General features: G+C 38.8%; 1 protein-coding gene across 13 annotated transcripts in view; it reads left to right on the top strand.

Annotated features, from left to right (window-relative positions):
- The window catches only part of LOC100751044 (centrosome and spindle pole associated protein 1), a 99,227-nt gene that overhangs the window by 3,394 nt on the left and 76,526 nt on the right, over positions 1-19,307 (top strand). For 5 of the 13 annotated variants that reach the window (XM_035440013.1, XM_035440019.1, XM_035440018.1 and 2 more), the window contains exons 2-5: positions 4,390-4,517; positions 8,120-8,226; positions 11,295-11,394; positions 12,305-12,367. In XM_035440013.1, coding sequence (XP_035295904.1) covers positions 8,128-8,226; positions 11,295-11,394; positions 12,305-12,367 — 262 coding nt within the window. In that variant the 5' untranslated portion in view covers positions 4,390-4,517; positions 8,120-8,127. Of the gene's footprint in view, positions 1-4,137; positions 4,284-4,389; positions 4,518-6,346; positions 6,524-8,119; positions 8,227-11,294; positions 11,395-12,304; positions 12,368-19,307 lie in introns of those variants that run through there. The other 8 variants (XM_035440020.1, XM_027398859.2, XM_027398857.2 and 5 more) reach the window with 4 other exon arrangements.

Genomic DNA, 19,307 nt, shown 5'->3' with positions numbered 1-19,307 from the left:
ATTTCTCTCTGAGGCTCCGTTCCCTAGTCCTCTTTTCCTGCTGTAGAGTCATTTTCTGCAGGCTGACCCCCCCATAGTTTTAACATTTTTGGGGGTATGATATATTTGAGATAGGGTCTCCCTATATAACCTAAGCTGTTATTCACACTTCACCCTCCAAAGTACTGGGATTATTAATGAGCCACCATACCAAACAAAGTCAGCTCCCCACCAGGTGTTGAGGATGGAATCTAGTGGCTCACACCTGCTAGTCAGTGATATCCTGACTAAGCTACAACCCCAGCCCAGTAACAAATAGACATACATACCAAAACCCAATGTCAACAACAATAAGAATGCTATTTTTTGGACAATGTCTTGCTATATAATATGATCAGGCTATGCTGGGACGTACTATATAGCTGATGAAAGCTCCGGACATAATTAAATTGTTGGTATCTTTACTGAATCCTTTAAAACTATCTCATTTGCTTCCCAAATCCCAGACTGACTAATCTGTCATTTGTGGCAGGGGATGTGATATAAATAGTAAGTCAAGGATCATGTATTTTATCCACCTTCTCTACAAATCTAGCATCCCTTGCAGTCTAGAATATATCCTGGTTTACAAGGGGAGTCATGTTCTATTTCTCATGCTTTCATATTGGGGAGAATATGTGTACTGTCTTACATTTCCCCTTGTGTTGACTTGGATTATGACAATCAAGGATCAGGTAATAATGATTTAAATCTCACTATACTTTACATCTAAAGCCTTTCCCTCCCTTTCTCTTATCACCCTGTTTCCATTTTTTTCTTGCCTTTTTCTTTTTTTGTGATCTTAAAATAGGTAAAGTAGGTTGAAAAGGTTAAACCTTTGGAAATTGATTGAGACTATTATGCATGCTAAGTACATGTTCTGTTTCTGAGCTGTACCTCCAGTCTGGATGCTTTTTAAAAAGTGAATGTTTAATTATACAGAGACTATGAAAATACAGTGACAGTAAAGTAACTGGCATAGTGATAAGTATCAGACTCTGTTACATATGTGATGAATTTTTTCATAACACTGTAGTAAGTATTTCCATTTTATAAATAAGGAATCCTAGACATCGTTAAAGAACATATTGTTTTTGTTAACCAGAATCAGTAAATGATGAATAATGGGTTTCTAGTCCAGGTCTTTTGTAGAAACTATTTTCCTGAAAACTATTTCTTATCTGCATACTATGATAGTAGCTACTAGGGGAAAGTACCTGATGATAATGCCATGGAAAATGTAACTGTACATTTTATAGAGTGTCTGGATAGTTTGGAATCCCATTAACCTTCTTTTTGCTGATTTGGGGGGTGGAATTTAATCCTTAAATTATAAACGTTCTTACTGTGTTTTATATCTAGGTCTTGCCTACCAATCTAGTCCCCTTTATCCACTCAGTAATTTGTGCATAATTTTGTGGCTGAATTGGTCTTGTATAAATTGTTGCACACTTTTAGGAATAAAGAGAAAAGCAGGGTTTAGGCCTTTGTGTTGCCAGGTACTGCTTTGGGGCTCACTGTGGTGTCCTGTTGACAATAAACAATTGTACAGAATATCAGCATTAAATAACACCACTGTATTTATGGGCATAAGATCACAAAACCACTCCGTGTGGAAACAGATCCCCAAGACTGGAGTGACTGTTGCTTCTTTACCAGTTACACTTTAATTTCATGCTGTAAGATTTCTCAAGATGTCCAGTCATAGACTCTTTTCTACTTCCTGATGGCAGAATTCTGCTTTTTTTACACTCTCTCTTAAGTTGCCTAGCTCAAGCTCTAGTCATAGAATTCTTTTTAAATACCCTCTTAATAAGAAACTCAGGGGTTGCCATTGGTGTGTTTTCTCTGTATAGCTTTAGAGCCTGTCCTGGAACATGCTTTATAGACCAAACTGGCCTCTAATTCATAGAGATCCATCTGTTTCTGTCTCCCAAGTGCTGAGATTAAAGAAACCACCCGGCTGGTGTGTGTTCTTGATGCACCCATCAGTGCCTTAGTAAGTTGTTCATCTAACTCGTTAACTTCAGTAGTATTCTTAATAGTCTTTGGCAAGAGGTCATTATCAGGAAAAAGGTCATTGGTTAGTGTATATTTTATTGTGGTTACTGTTACTTACAGTGAATTTCAGAACTTGTAATGACTGGTGCTAAATTACTATGAGGACTTCATCCTTCACGTGTTTATCCAGCTTCAGTTCTTCCTCATTCTTTCAAATGAACATTGCCCAGCATTTGCCTGTGGGTTATCTCCTACCTGTATTCATTTACTTTAGATCTGTCCTAGAATCTTAAAACACTTATTTTTTTTTCCTTTTTGATAGCTTATATTAGGGATTGAGTGCAGAGTCTTGTATATGCTAGGCAACTGCCCTGCCACTGAGTTATATCCCCATCCCTGGTACTTTTTAATTTTTATGTAGTTTTTGAGACAAGGTCTTATTCTATAGCTCTGAGGGCTGTACTGAACTTGCTATGTAAACCAGGCTGGAATTGGACTCAGAGATTCACCTGCTTCTGTCTTCTGAGGGTTGTGATTGAAGCTGTGTGTCACCATGCCTAGCCCTATTTTTAAAAAATTTTCAGAGGCAGATGGATCTCTGTGAGTTCAAGAACAGCCTGGTTTATTTACAAAGCAAGTTTCATGCCCATTAGGGCTACATAGTGAGACTCTGTCTCAAAAACAAAAACACCCTTCCCAAGTCAAAATAAACCCCAAACCAAAATTTTCAGTGAAAGTCTTACTAAGTCCTTAAGCTCACCTTAAACTTGCCAACTTTCTGCCCCAGTCTTGAGTAGGGAGAAGCTGAGGTTACAGGTGTGCTCCAGTATATCTGGGTGAAATACTTAATTCTTAGGTAAACCTATTTGATGTGGCTCATGTCTTTACACTCCAGTCTTGAATTTCTAGCCATCTTTGGAAATTTCTGTTAGCATGTCTTACTTACTAGGTTCAACTTAAAGTATATCAACTTCCCAACCAGACAGTCTGCTCTGATTTGTGTTTCAGGGCCCTGTATGCTCTCCAGGACTTTTATCTTTAGTGATTAGTAGCTCTTTCTTGCCACATTTAGTACTCACTAAATTTGATGAGGTTTTAGAAAAAAAAACGTGTTTTTGAAACATTCTAGTTTCTGTTCAGTGTAGTGTTAAACACCCTTATCCCAGCACTCTGGCTTGGAGGTAGGTGGATTTCTGTGAGTTCAAGACCAGCCTGACTACATAGTGAATTTCTGGCCAGTCAGGGATACATAGTGAGACCCTTTCTTAAAAACAAGAACAACTAAATTGGCTTCAGTGAAAAGTAATCTTTTCAAAAAATTGTGAATAATATACACAGAGACATACAGGTCTTATGCAGGTAACTCACAGCTGTTGTGAATTCATGAGAGCAATAGCCATGTCATATCCATAGCACCTCTTCCTATCTTCCATCTCTTAGATTCCCTCACCTCTTTTCTGTGATGCTCCTATGTCTTGGGTGTGTGGAACATTGACGTCCCTTTCTGGCACCACCTACTTATTGTCAGTGCTGATTTGTTGTGAGTCTGTCTTAACAGTCCCTGAAGAAAGGAGTGTCTCTGATGTGCATGGTTGCACAGATCTATGGGTATGAACAGGCAGTTTGACAGCATGATCATTTAGCAAAATAACCGTAATATAGTCCCTCTTCGGGCTTTTGACTTCCCTTAGCCATGGCCTTTTGCCCAGCTTTACAATACTAGGCATGGATTCACCCCTGTGGAACAGGCCTTAGATCAAAGCAGAAAGTAATTGATTATCCCTTTGTAACAGTCATGCTACTAATTGTTGTAGTGGGCACATCTTGCCTATTAGGGTCCAGCTGGGTAGGACCATCAACGGTACCCCTGTCCCTAGTGATCTGCATAACATCTTCTAAGCTAATTACAAAATGAAATTATTTTAAAAGGAGTTTGGACGGGGGTACCTTGAATGGGTGGACTGTGCTGCTCCTAGAAGATGTAAATTATTAAATGAAAATCTCAGTCTAGCAATGGGTAGTTCTATGAGTTAGTGGTCAGAGAGGTTCTGGGGGTTTTCCGGAAAGCACGGGTTATTTATTGTCTTTGTCCTTAGTTTCTCGTCACAACTAGATGGTAAGACTCCATTGCTGAAGACACCATATGCTTGGGTTGCAGGACACAGAGAAACCATTCTTGAACTGACTAGGAAACATACTTTCTGCTGTCTGACTTTTATATGATCCATTTATGTGAAGCTTCCAAGTTAGACAGAATTATGGAGGTAGATATGAGTTGATTAGTTCTCTGGGTTCGGGGAGGAGGGACTGCAGAGAGGCATGGAAAAATTTCTTGGTGTTCTTGACCCTGTGGGTATCTTATTCTATCAGGAAAATTGGACAGAGACATAGTGTCTCAGAACAAGGCTTGGGGAAACTCTTAAACTGAAATAAGATACGGAGCTATAGAGCATCTGCAGGGACCCTGCACTTCTTGATCTCGTCGCACAGAGCTTGAGGTAGGTTACCCACAGGCTCTCTTGCTTCAAGGTTTTTTTTTTTGGGGGGGCGTTTGAGGGGGGCACAGCTGGGGTAAGACTCACCACATAGCCTTGGCTGGACTGGAACTGACTATAGAAGAAGCTAGCTGTCTGGTTGAACTAACAGAGGCGCATTTGCCTCTGCCTCCCAAGTGTTAGGATTCATATGCTAGTGTGAATAACCACTCCCATCCTTCCCCATGATTGCTTTTTTCAACAGTGTATTGTGACCATGTTAAGCCTATGTCTGGGGATGTGGTTTTTACTATTTGAATAAGACTAATATTATTCTATGTCTATGTTACGCTTTTATGTGCCCTTATTATCTGAGAAATCATTGTTTTAGGACAAGCTAAGCTAGTCAGTTTTGGGGTATCAAATAAAGGCTATAATACTGTTTGTAGATGTGTATAATTTTTAAAATTTCTATTTTGAGACAAGGGCCCAGCATGTAGCCCTGGCTGTCCTGGAACTTGCTAGTATACCTCTGCCTCCTAGTACTGGGATTGAAGGCATGTGTCATCATGCCCAGCAATGTATTTTAGGCACATTCACTCACCCATTATCCTCTTTTCCCCCCTCCCACCAACCCTATTCCTTTTTCCAACTAGTTCCCATTCCACTTTCATGTCTTTTTTTTTTTTTTTTTTTTTTTTAATGACCCAATGAATTTAGTTAAATTTTCTTACAGGAGTATGGGCAACTTACCAGTGGCTACACAACTGATGTTTCTCTTTCTCCCCCAGCAACCATTAACTGCCTATAGATTTAGTGAGGAATGGGGCCTATTGTGCCCTTCCTTTGCCATGACAGAATGTGTTAGGCCAAAGCTTAGACAGGTCTTGTGCAAGTTTTTTCAAGTTCTTGAGTGTGGTGGCCAGTTCATGGCCAGAATCCAGTGTTCTACAACACTATCCCATCCGCTGGCTGTTACATTCTTTCTGCTTCCTCCTTGGTGATGTTTCCTGAGACCCAGAAGGCGTGATGGAGATGTCCCATTTATTATGGCTAAGCATTCAGATGTTTCATTTTCTCAGTACCTGGACCAGTCAGGAGTTTTTACAATAACCATTGCTCACTGTGAGAAAGCTTCTCTGCTAAAGCAAACATCAACATTGACCAGAATTGCACTGCCATTCTTTTTTTTGAGATGGGATTTCTCTGTGGCTTTGGAGGCTGTCCTGGAACTAGCTCTTGTAGACTAGGCTAGTCTCGAACTCACAGAGATCCTCCTGCCTTTGCTTCCCGAGTGCAGGGATTAAAGGCATGCACCACCACCAGCTGGCCACACCACCATTCTTAAATTCACTTTGGTGGTGGACCTGAGAGCCATGTAGAAAGCAATTGGTATCCCCATAATAGCCATGCCACTATTGCACATGTGGGCACATCCTGCCCTATAGGTCAGTATTGTAGCATGGAGGGTTTGCTGCTGCATAAGACATTGATGTTTTCTCTCTGATACAGTGAAAGCAGCCAACAAGGAGGAAGCTTCTAGCTTACTTCTATCTTGATTTCTCTCTGTCCTATGATCAAAACATGCTGTGTTTTCAGTAATAAGGTCTTATTATTTCATTCATTCTTGTGGGCAACCAATAGCAGTGGCAATGGCCTGTATTGTTTTGGGGGTTTAGGGCCTTCGCTGGCCAAAAACTTATAGGGAGGTAGCACACCCCCAGCAGTGGGATTTTCATTTAATTTTATTTTATTCTAATGTTCCTTGTGCTTGATTAATATTTGTTTAATTATTTTTTCTCAGATTTTGGTTTACTGTATTCGATTTCTCTGTATATTTGTTTACCTCATAGTCTTGAAGATTGATGTGATTTCCATACCTGCTCCATCATCTGGCATTGGTTGACCTTGTCCAGAAAGATATACTAGCTGTCACATTGAGGTGATGGAAGCATTGTAAAATGCAATTATAGTAATAACTGAGCAACCATGATTGCATTACAACTCACTAGTGCTGGTAACTAAAGTGGGTGAGTTTTACGGTATATGAGTTATTTCTCAGTTAAAACTATAGCCTGTGAATTTAAAGTAAGGACCTTGTTAATAAAGGAGTTTGAGATTCTGCCTGATGACAAGCTAATAAGTAAGTGGGTGAATGTAGGACTTTTGCTACAATAGAATAACTTAAGTGTTGACTAGTAAATAAGTGAGTAGTCAGTGGTGGAATTAGAGGCATTTTGTAGCCTCTAACTTGGAGATTTGACCAATTAAGTCTTTCCTTACATTTTTTAAAATTGATCAAATCTCCAAGTTAGTCAAGCCCCAATACTCTGGATTTTGAATATTAAAGAGAGAAATAAAAGGCTACAAAGGCTACTAGTGGTTTATTTGAAAGAACTGGGATAGAACTGTGGTAGAGTTTTTTGCGTAACATGCAGTGAAGCCAGATTTAATCCCAGTACTGGGGGGAAAATTAATGTATGTTTAGTTGATATTTATTTGATACTCTGTTAAAGTCATTGAAGAAAGTAACCGCCCCCTTTCCTCACTTAGTGTTAGTGATTGAACACAGAGCTTTACGTATGCTAGGTACACATTGAGCTGCTTGCATCTCTGGCCTCAAGCTAATTCTCTAAGAATACATCTTGGAGAGTTGTGTGACAAAGGGCAATGTTATATGTAATTCACTTGTATAATTTTAGAAAAAGTTATACAGAGAATAGTGTACTGTACACAAGCAGAGGATTAAGCAAGAAGGGCAAATTCTTAACAGTAGGGGTTGGTAAAGAATATATAAGTGCTTCTTGTATTAACTTAGTAACTTTGATCTCAAAATTAATTTCTTTTTTGGTTTTTCAAGATAGGGTTTCCTGCATAGCCATGGTTGTCCTGGGACTCGCTCTGTAGGCCAGGCTGCTATGGAGCCTTGAGATCCACCTGCTTCTCCCTCCTGAAGGCTGGGATTAAAGGCATGCCCCTCCACCACCCAGCTCAAAATTAATTTCAAATAGTTAGAAAACAGGGTTTCAGAGAAAAGTGGTTTTTTGTTTTTGTTTTTGTTTTTTCTTTCAAGACAGGGTTTCTCTTTGTAGCTTTGGAGCTTGTCCTGGAACTTACTCTGTAGAACAGGCTGGCCTTGAACTCACAGAGATCTGCCTGCCTCTGCCTCCTGAGTGCTGTGATTAAAGGTGTGTACCACCACCTGGCCAGAAAAAGAATGTTTTAAAGAGCTTAAAACTTTTAGAGTTTTAAAAGTTTTTCGTTTATTTCCTTTTTATTTTTTGATTGTGTGAATATGGATTATGGTAATAGCTGTTGGTTTTGTCTGTTAATATTTTAATTATGTGATTGTCTAGAATGGTTTTCATTATGAAGATTTCACACATAGTTGTAAAGTCCTTTGACTGCCTTTCTTTTTCTATACTTTAACCTGCATTGTCGGGTTTTCTGGGAAATTGGAGAGGAAGAGACAGACAGAAGGTATTCATGTTCATGCTTGAGTTTGTCGTTCTCAGTGTGATTAAGTGAGACTAAGTACTAAATGTGGATTATGTCATTGTCTTGCCACTTTAGTTTAAAACACTACACTATTGCCGTGCTCATTGAAGACTCCTTTTTTTTTTCAGAATCTACAATGACAGATAGCTTGGATGAATTCATTGAAGAGCAGAAGGCAAAACTGGCCAGAGACAAAGAAGAATTGGAAAGTGACCCACCTTACATGGAGATGAAGGCAAGCCTGGGAATTGTCTCCCAACATGTTTCATTAAATTGGATGTGATGATGCAGGCCTTTAATCCCAGCATTGGGGAGGCAGAGGCAGGTGGATTGTTTTGAGTTCAAGACCAGCCTGATCTATACAGCAAGAATTCCAGATCAGTAAGAGCTACATTGTGAGGCCCTATCTCACAAATAAACAAACAAACAAACACATCCTCCCAAACCAACCAACAATGAAAAAAACCAGCCAAGCATGTTTCACTGAGAGAGACTCTGGGTTCCACAGTGAGACTCTCCAGTCTCATACTTTGATTAGTACACCCTTGTTCTGATTTGGAGAGCCTGACTCTAGACGTGAATTGAGAGATTTTGAATGTGTTTTTGGTGGGATTTTATATTTCACAATATTCTCTTTTGTTGAACTTTTAATACTTTTAATACTTAACCAAGATGAGTAGTTGTCAGAAAGACCAGAGGTTAAGCAGAACAGATACATAAGCAAGTTCTCAGATTTTCATGTGAAAAGAGTATTTAGTGATTAAAAAATGTTTTAAAATATGTATTAGTAAAATTATTGTGGTAATTTTTTTTTTTTACTATGTAATGAGTTTTTCTGTCCCTCCAGCCAGTTCCAAATAATGACACAGAGACAACATTAATTATGAAAACTCAGCTATAGCTTAGGCTTGTTCTAACTCTTATAACTTGAATTAACCCATTTATGTTAACCTATGTTCTATCACATGCCAGTACCTCTCTACCACCTTGCACCTCCTTTTTTCTCTCTGTGTCTTCTGTGCACCTAGATTCTCCTCCTCTTCCTTTTATCTCCCTGTAAATTTTTGTATACCTCCTGCCTGGATGTTGGCCATTCAGCTTTTTGTTACACCAATCACAGCAATATATCTGCACACAGTGTACAAATATCCCACAACAGTACTATTTGCTTTTAGAACAAGTATGTTAACAGTTGTTTCTGAAAAGCAGTATCTAGAAAGTTTTCTGAAATTGGTTTTTGTTTTGACATGAGTGATTTGTCATTTAGCAAATACTGAAATTATGCTAGGAGCCATCCTGGGCTCTTGGAACTGCACTGATGCAGACAGGTGCCATCCCTCACAGACTCAGTGTGTGGTAACAAGACACCTTCTGTACCGTATGTCTGTATAGAATGCCCAAGTCATTTCTGGCTTACCCATTTCCCAATGTCTCATTTGGCTGAGCATCTGTCCCACACAGAGATAACCAAATTGAGATGATAGTCATGATATTCTTACCATACATTTTATTCACATAAGTTAACATATGAGTGGTAAATGTGGATATGGCATAGCCTTAAAAGATTATATTTCTGTGTTGTATTTGAAATAGGTTTTTTTTTTTTTTTTTTTTTTTTTTTTTTTTTGTGAGACAGGGTTTCTCTGTGGCTTTGGAGGCTGTCCTGGAACTAACTCTTGCAGACCAGAGTGGTCTCAAGCTCACAGAGATCTGCCTGCCTCTGCCTTCCACGTGCAGGGACTAAAGGTGTGCGCCATCACTGGCCAGCTTGAAATAAGTATGTCTTAATTATAATTTTTCAGGTAGTAAACTGAGGCATTGGGAAGTTAATGACTCAGAGAGATAAAGGAGTTGGTAGACACTAAGTGCTCGTTCTTTTTTTTTTTATTAAAAGATTTTATTTATTTATTTTGTATAGTCTTCTGCCTGCATGCCAGCAGAAGGCACCAGATCTCACTCAAGGTGGTTGTGAGTCACCACATGGTTGCTGGGAATTGAACTCATGGGAAAAGAACAGTCAGTAACCGCTGAGCCATCTCTCCAACCCTAAGTGCTCGTTCTTTTGAGCACTGTCCATGGCTGTCTTCCTCCCAGACAGTCTGCCGTGTACAAGGGGTTGCCTCAGGAGCTGTGTATGTAGCATTTCATCTAGTCGCAACATCTTTATCAAGTAGAGGTGTTTTTTTTTTTTTTTGTTTTTTTAGAGATCAAGAAAATGAGACTAAAAGGAGTAAATAGTTTGTTCAGGTAGACACAGGGATGAATTCAGGTTGGTACCCTCACCCAAATGGCCCATCATACTCATAGTTCAGGTACACACAGGGATGGATTCAGGCTGGTACACTCACTCAGCACCAGGCAGGGTGTGCTCATATTTATTTGATACTGAGAGTGGTTTGCATGTTTGAGCATGTCACTTTACAGCTTTACTAAATGACCTTTATGTACTAGTTCAAGAATCACTGCTTGTTGAGGCCTTGCAGGCCCTCCCTCAGTATTTCTGGGTCTTTTAATCTTGTTCTGTCTTTTGTTTTCATAGACCCATAGACCCTCCCTGAGAGAGAGAGACAGACACACACACACACACACACACACACACACACACACACACACACACACACACACAGAGAGAGAGAGAGAGAGAGAGAATGAGAGACAGAGAGAGTCACAGAGAGAATGATAAGTATGTGCATGTGGGTTTGAATGGTGTAGAAGGAAGCCTGATGTCCACATTAGGTGTCTTCCTTGATTGCTGCCACCTTCTTTTATGAGATGGGAACCTCTCACTCAACCTGGACTTCATAGAATTTGCTGTGCTGCCTGGCTGAAGAACGTGAAGATCTGTGTCTCTCTGATACCCAGAGCCTGGGTCCAGACAAATGCTGCTGGGCCTGGCAAAATTTTATGTGGTGTTGGGAATGCAAACTCTGGTCCTCACACTTTCAGGGAATGTACTTTACCAACTGAGCTGTCTCCTCATCCCCACTCTTTACATATGTTAGTTTCCTCATGTCCACCGGCAGTGTATAAACTAACAGAAGCTTTCAGTTTTGTTTTAACGTTTCTAGTGTTGGGCACAGTGCCTGGCATTTCACAGAGACGTATTTCTAAGAGAATGAGTTAGGTATCACAACAGGTGTTACAGTATGTAAGTAATTTTGGTTCATTTCTCAAATTTTGCTTCAATCTCTGTTGTATAGTTTTTTTTCTCCCTAAGGTATTTAATATGTTGAATAAGTTTTGAGATGGATTGTACGGTTTTTGTCCTTCCTTTTTGATTTGTAAATATCATGTCTTTTCCAGGGAAAGGCACCAGAGAAACTCTCTGAAAACAGTAAAATATTAATCTCTATGGCTAAGGAGAACATACCACCGAACAGCCAGCAGCCCATGGGCTCCTTAGGTACGGTACTACCAGTGCGGAGCTGATTTTAACATGGCATAACAGGGTATTGTGAAAGAGGTTTGTTTCTCCAGGAAAAAAATATTTCTTTGTAACTTTATTTTAGAATCTTACATATGGTAATACAGACTTCATATGAAATGTAATTTGGAGAATTTTGTACCTATTTCATTGATATTGTCTGGTTGTGATTGATGGAAATAATATTAGAAATGGTGTGACATACTAAAAATTAACAACAAAGTTTTAAAAAGTTTTGAGTGTGTTTTTGTATGTGTGAACATGAGAGAGCCTGTATTTGTTGATTGAAACTGGTAGACTTTGTTTAAAATTCACAGGCCTGGCAAGATGGCTCAGCTGGTAAAGATGCTTGCCAACAAGCCTGAGGACCTGTGTTTCATCCCCAGGACCCACATGGTGCTGTACACATACATTTACAAATAAATAATTTTAATAAGAAAGAATGAGGGAAGTGTAAAGTATATGAAAAGTTATTGAGGACCATTTTCTATGTGGCTGTGTGTGTTCAAGTGTACATGTACACGTGGGGACCAGAGGCCATCTTGGGTGTAGTTCTCAGGAGAGATCCACTTTGAGACATGCTAACTTATTGGGAGCTGAGCTTTCTGGCAGTGCTCCAGAGGTTGGGTTCCACTTGGTTCTTCCTGGATTCCAAGCATGTGCCACACCCAGTTTTCTACATAGCTGCTAGGGATTGAACTGGGGTCCTCATTCTTAATGGCAAGCTCTTTACCTATTAAGCTCCCCAGCCCAAGGACATCCAGATTGGAACTAGAAAGTTAATACTACAGCCATACTGATTTTTAAAATTATGCCTTACTATGAAGTATTTGAAAACTTTATAAAAAAGCTAAATGTTAGTTTGTTGATATTTTTAATGTTAAAACAGGAATATTGTCAATAATATGTATCTTGTGTGATTCATTGATGGCGACCGAAACGTTCACCGAAAGTAAGTCAAATACAATGAATTCATTTGATTCAGTCATTGTTTTCACTGGACTATTTCATGATCACAGGTGTATTTTCTGTTACTGCTTTGCTTTTAGTAGTAGAGTGGCTAGCTAAGAGACAGTAGTTAAAGGGCTTTTTATTTTTATTTCTTATTTTTATTTTTATTAGAACAACTCAAAGTGATGCGCTTAGTATCAGTATCAGATATATAGGTAACTCAAATTTGATTCTTGAAAATTATTAGTTAATATGCAGCTATAGGGAAATGAGCTATTATATTTTAGTAAATTTCCTTAATATCTAAACTCATTAGTTTCTTTGACTATAAAGTAAGTTAGATAATACTAGGGTGTGGAGAGACGGCTCAGTGGTTAAGGGCACTGGCTGCTCTTACAGACTGCTTGGGTTCAGTTCCCAGCTCCCATCATCTAGTAACTTACAGCTGACTGCCTGTGACTCCTGATTCAGAGATCTGATGCCCTCTTCTGACATCTACTAGGACCAGGTACACATGTAGTGAACAGACATACATGCAGGCAAAACATTCATACAATAAAATTAAAAATGTAAAGTAAGTTGGATTATTTTCTCATCTGAAATTTGTATGAAATTCTAAAATTCTAAGAGATAATTAAAAAATTTAATAATAGATTATTTTTGATAATAAATCATTAAGCTTAGGCAAAAGCACTGAAATTTTGGGGTTAAGTTGGCTTGATTGGGTTGCCATGCCTTTGTGATGTGGCATGTTTGTTTTAAGTTTTTTTTCCTTGTTGTATGGACATCGTCTCCTAGGGTTGTTATGAACAGTAATTGAATATGTAAGAAAAGACAATTGACATGTAATTGGGCCATAAATAATAATGTTTCCTTGTATTTTACATCTTCTGCAAGGGAGTTATTCTCTGCCCCTTACATACGAGTAACATTCTAAAATACAATGTGCAGCAGCCTTTGTTCTTAAATTGGAGTGATTGAGCTCTGATCTAGGCTGTTCTTTTGCTTTATAACTTCTCAAGTGACTGCATCCACTCACAGGACAGTTCTTTTTTTTTTTCTCAAACAGTGTAAATATGATTTGAAAACCTGTACTCAAATCTCAGTTTCTTCTGAATTTTATTTCCACCCCACTTTCTTTTATGAACTTTTTACTTCCTACTGGATGGTTGCTTCTACGTGGATATCATGGCCTCTTAAGATTTCTGGTTCTTGCCATCTTAGCAAGCTGCTTCCTCAATCCTTTTTTCTTTGGGTTTTTTTTTTTTTTTTTGGTTTTTTTGAGACAGGGTTTCTCTGTAGCTTTGGAGGCTGTCCTGGAACTAGTTCTTGTAGACCAGGCTGGTCTCGAACTCACAGAGATCCGACTGCCTCTGCCTCCTGAGTACTGGGATTAAAGGCTTGCGACACCACCACCCGGCTTTGCTTCCTCATTCTTGACCCCCCCTTTTATTTTATTTATTTATTTTTCTTTTGCTTGTCACATCAAATAATTAGGGAGGTGCAGTGGATTTTAATAGAATTCCTAATGTCGAGTCAGTTCACGTTTCTCCAATCCCACTGATTGTTGTCTGCAGGCTTCCATTCTCTTGAGTATTCTGATAACCTTTTCTTTGTGAAGTCCTCTTATGTCTTTGCATGCTATTTAGTATCTTTTCAAGAAATGAATTTGGTATATTAATCTATGTTTCAAACCCTTCAATGGCTTCTCATCTCCTTGTCTAATTTTAGCTTTCACTGCTGGATTGGGGTGGACATTTCTGCTGTGGCATATTTTTGCTAATTGGCACAGTGCTTGACACTTATTTGCTTGGAAAAGATATTTTGAATGAATGAATGTTCTCTTCCTAAAAATAAAGTGAGTTATCTTGGGAATATAGGGTTTAATTTTCATGGGACCTTTTAAAAATTGTCATCTAAAATAACTATATTTGATTTACATTGAATATTACTAAAGAATGTTATACAATTTTTCCTTCTTTATGGTTACTGTTGCTGTTATAAAACACAATGACCAAAAGCACTTGGGGAAGAAAGGGCTTATTTGGCTAACATATCCTGAATCATAGTCCACTGAGGGAAGCTAAGTCAGGAACTCAGATCAGGAACCTGTGGGCAGGATATGATGCAGAGGCCATAGAGGAGTGCTGCTCACTGGCTTACTCCACTTGACTTGCTCAGCTTTCTTATAGAACCCAGGACCCCCAGCCCAGGGGTGGACCCACCCACAATGGGCTATGCTCTCCCCATTAATTAAGAAAACCCTTTACAGGCTTGCCTACAGCCCAATCTTATGGAGACATTTTTTTTCAACTGAGGTTTTCTCTTCTCAGATGAATTTAGCTTGGATCAAATTGAAATAAAACTAGCAAACACAAATTTTCTTGTTTCATAGCTTTAAACTGAATTACTTGTATCATTAAAATTAGGCTAAATATGGGGTTTGGGAGATGGCTCAGCGGGTAAAAGGCTTGCCATGCATGTGTGAGGACTTCAAATAAATCCCCAGGGGAAGTTGCCGTGGCAGCTCAAATCTGTAATGTCAGTGTTCTTGGAGTGAGCTAGGAGGCAGAAACAGAGTTCTTGGAAGTTTGCTGGCCACTAGCCTGGTATATGTAGTGTTGAACAGTAAAGAGAACCTGCCTCAAAACAATGTCTCACCTTGTGTAGGATGATCTTAAATTCCCATCTAATACACATCAATTTGGAAATGTCTGTGACATCATAATTAAATATAGTAGTTCATAATCAGTAGTATATAAACCACAGATACTCATTTTTGCCAGTGAAAACTATTGATGGCTTAATGTACAAATACCAAATAACACTAAATTTTATGATTTTGTAAATTCATTTTATTAAGATAATGATGATGTATATGGACAATATTGTTATTTTCCATTTTCCATCCCATATAAAGATTTAAGGTAGTATTATAATGTCTTCTGAAACCAAGTACCTACATTTGGACTTGATAAACTTCAGTGTTTAAGAGGCAAATTTGCCAGAAGAGTATCTTAAAAGGTCCAGAGATGTACCTCATGGTAGAGTGTTTGTCACGTATTTACAAAGACCTGCGTTCCAACTTAGAACATATTCTCTCTCTCTCCTCTCACCTCTCCCCTTTCCTCCCTCTCCCCTCTCTCTCCCCCCTCCCCTCTCCTCCCTCTCTCCCCTCTCCCCTCTCTCTCCTCTTTCCCCTCTCTCTCCCCCCTCTCTTCCCCCTTCCCTCTCTTTCCCCCTCCCCCTTCTCCCCTCTCTCCCCTCCCCTGCCCCTAAGCGGGCGTGGCTACAGCTTCCCCTACAATTCCCCTTTTAGTCTAAAAGAGGATTAAAACTTAACAGTGTAAAGTATCCAAAATTAATAATCATAAAGGTGAAATATAAGAAGATACAACAGTCTGCTTATGTCACATCCTAATTATCTATTTTAACTAAACCCTAAAGTCATCTGAAAGAGGTGTCCAAGCCTGAACACCTTCCAATCCCAACCATAAACAATAGCAAGCTATCCCTAACTTAGGTATATACACTATCCTAAATGACAACAATGGGGAAAAGGGACGTAGCATTCTCCAAGTTACTTCCTGCTGAAATGGGATGACATCCTTGTGAGGTCCTGTAGGAAGAAAATGTTAGTATAGTGAATGTCTTGAATGGATTGTATCCAGTCCATGTTACATGGGATTCGCTTGATTGAAGATCTCACTTGAAATCCTCAACTTGATTGAACCTCTGGCTGGAGTGTCAGTTGAAATGAGGCAAGTTGGATCCAGTGCAGTCGAGGAGGTGTGGCCCATTTTCTTTCCAGGGTGTCCAGGGATTGCTGTCAGGCAGGTCTTCATTGGCTGTGTGGGACTCAAACATAAACAGTTAGCAGAGAAATGTTTGCTTGTGTATGTACACATACTGGGAAAGGCAACCATGGGAGAATAACGATTACGAGAGGGTGTATACCTTGAAGGAAAGAGCCAAGAAAAGACAAAGACAGTCCCCAAATTCTTCTCTTATTCTGTATTACATCAATTGGCTTCTTGATACAATACAGAAACTCTAAAGTTTAGTTAAACAACGTGCTTGGATTTTAGAGGAGGAAAGCCAAATCCACCCTAAATCCAGCATTGGTTTAATTGAATAGGGACTAGGAAATAGAGAAATAGAGTTCTCTGAGTGACAGCCGTAAAGTTTACCATATGGCACGTTCCTTTTGTTTGATAGTTATAACTACCTTTTCTTAAGCATCTACCCATGCAGTGTCCTTTGCCTTCTGGAGATGAGTTTTCCTGTGAAGATAAAAGCAAGACACTTCCCTTTCCTTTGCGAGGTTTCTATTTAGTTTATAAGATATACCTTAGTAGAATACCTGTCATTTGTCCTCGTCGAGAGATTTTTCCTTTTCAACGAGAATCTTGATCAACTTTGATGGTTTCCAAAGTTTTTCTTCTCCTGTGGAAACCAGTGCAAAACCTCTACCCCAACGTAGCACACGTCCTGGTTTCCATTCAGAGGTTAGTACATCTTTGAAGTATACCAGCTGATTCAGTTCAGCAGTTTTTTTCTGTAGTCCAGTGTCTTTCCGCAGCTGTTTGTCCTTTTTCATTGGCATTAAGAATGTTTAGTGTTAATAAAGGATTATGCGACCTATGTTTGGGGGTTTAGTCTTCCAAGCTTGTTTGTTGAGCATCTCCTTTAGTGTTCTATTGGATCTCTCAGCCACTGCTTCTCCTGTAAGATTGTGTGGCATACCGATGCTTTATGTTATAATATTTGAAAAATTGTTCTAATTTTGTGGAGACATATGCTGGAGCATTGTCAGTTTTTATTTGTGCAGGTATACCCATAACTGCCATCACCTCTAGCAGGTGTGTAATAACAGAATCAGCTTTTTCAGAGTTAAGAGCAGTAGCCCATTGGAACCCTGAGAATATGTCTGTAGTATGATGCACATATTTCAAATTTTCAAATTCTGCAAAGTTAAAGACATCCATCTGCCAAACCTCATTTCTCTGAATGCCTTTAGGATTACAACCTGCTGGCAATGGAATTTGATTATAAAAAGAACAAGTAGGACAGTTTTTCACTGTCTCCTTGGCTTGTTGCCAAGTGGTGGTGAAGTCCTTTTTCAAATCTTTGCTATTTACATGATGTTTCTTATGAAATTCTGAGGCTTCTAGCACACTTCCAATTAATAAACGATCAATCTCATCATTGCCTTGTGCTAGTGGGCCTGGCAGACCCGTATGGGATCTGATATGTGTAATGTATATACGATTACTTCTGTTTCTGATTGTTTCCTGTAATTGTATAAACAGTGAAGTTAATTCTGTATTATCAGGAATGAATTCTGCAGTCTCAATGTGTAACATGACTCTCTCTGCATATTGAGAATCAGTAACTATATAAGAGGTTCTGTAAAATCCATGAGTACCATGAGAATTGCATATAATTCTGCCTTCTGTACAGATTTATATGGACTTTGAACTACTTTACTTACCTCACCTGCTTTATAACCTGCCTTACCTGATTTGTTGGCATCGGTGTAGAAGGTAAGAACTCTAGAAATGGGAGTCTGTCTTACAATACGTGGAAGAATCCAGACTGTGTTTTTTATGAATTTAATTCTGTCAGTTTTGGGATAATTGTTGCTAATTGTTCCCAAAAGATCAGTAAGAGCTATTTGCCAATATTCATTATCCTTCCACAAGGAGGAAATTTCTTCATTAGTTAAAGGTACTATAATTTCTGCTGGTTATTTTCCAGTCAGTTGCGAAGTCTTAATTTGCCCTTTAAAATCAAATCAGAAATCTTTTCTACATATGTCTAACTTTTTATTCTGTTTATGTGGCAGAAATATCCATTCCAATATAGTGTCTTCCCTTTGCATCAGAATTCCAGAAGGGTATTCTCTGGATGGCAATATAACCAGAATACAGTCTAAATCAAGGTTTATCTGATCTACATGTGCATTCAATATTCTATTTTTTACCCATTGTAACTTTTTCTGCCTCAGCAGATAATATTCTAGGACTGTTTAGGTCCTTATCACCTCTAAGGGCAATTTTTAAATGCTTTAAGTTATGTCCTTCTACACCAATAATCGTTTGTAATTGAGAAATTTCCCCTAATAATTTCTGATGAGAATTAAGAATTTGATAACGATCTCTCCTAATTTGTACCTTCTGTGGCCTGATTCTTTTTAAGCCCATCTTGTAACGTAAATAGTTAATAGAATCTCCTCTTTGTATCTTTTCTGGGGCAATCTGTAGTCCCCAATGAGGCAGAACTTTCTTCACCATTTCAAACATACATTCCAAAGTTTCCTTATTGGAAACTGATAAAAGAATGTCATCCATGTAATGATAAACAAGAGATTGTGAAAATTTCTTATGAATTATTTCCGAAGGTTGCTGTACAAAGTACTGACTCAAAGTAGGACTATTTAGCATTCCTTGTGGCAAAACCCTCCACTGATATCTCCTAACTGGCTGTGAATTATTAAGAGTTGGTATAGTAAATGCAAATTTTTCTCTATAATTTTCCTGTAACGGTATTGTGAAAAAAGTCTTTTAGATCAATGACTGTGATTGGCCATCCTTTAGGTATCAAGGAAGTTAATGGCATTCCAGGTTGCAGAGAGCCCATTGGTTGAATTACCTTATTTATGGCTCTCAGGTCTGTCACCATTCTCCACTTACATCACTTCTTTTTGATAGCAAATACAGGAGAATTCCAAGGGATGGTAGATTCTATGTGTCCAGCCTCTAGCTGTTCCTGTGCTAACTTTTCTAAAGCCTCTAGCTTCTCAGAGGTCATAGGCCATTGTCCTACACAAACAGTTTCATTTGTAAGCTACTTCAGTGGTAGGGCTTTGGCTCCTCTAATGGTCCATCATTTGTACCTAGTTTCTGTACCGCATGGATGGTTGGTAACTGTTTTCCATA

This window comes from Cricetulus griseus, chromosome 2, assembly GCF_003668045.3.
Source record: "Cricetulus griseus strain 17A/GY chromosome 2, alternate assembly CriGri-PICRH-1.0, whole genome shotgun sequence".
Lineage (NCBI taxonomy): Eukaryota > Metazoa > Chordata > Mammalia > Rodentia > Cricetidae > Cricetulus > Cricetulus griseus.
This window is presented reverse-complemented; position numbering and strand designations above follow the sequence as displayed.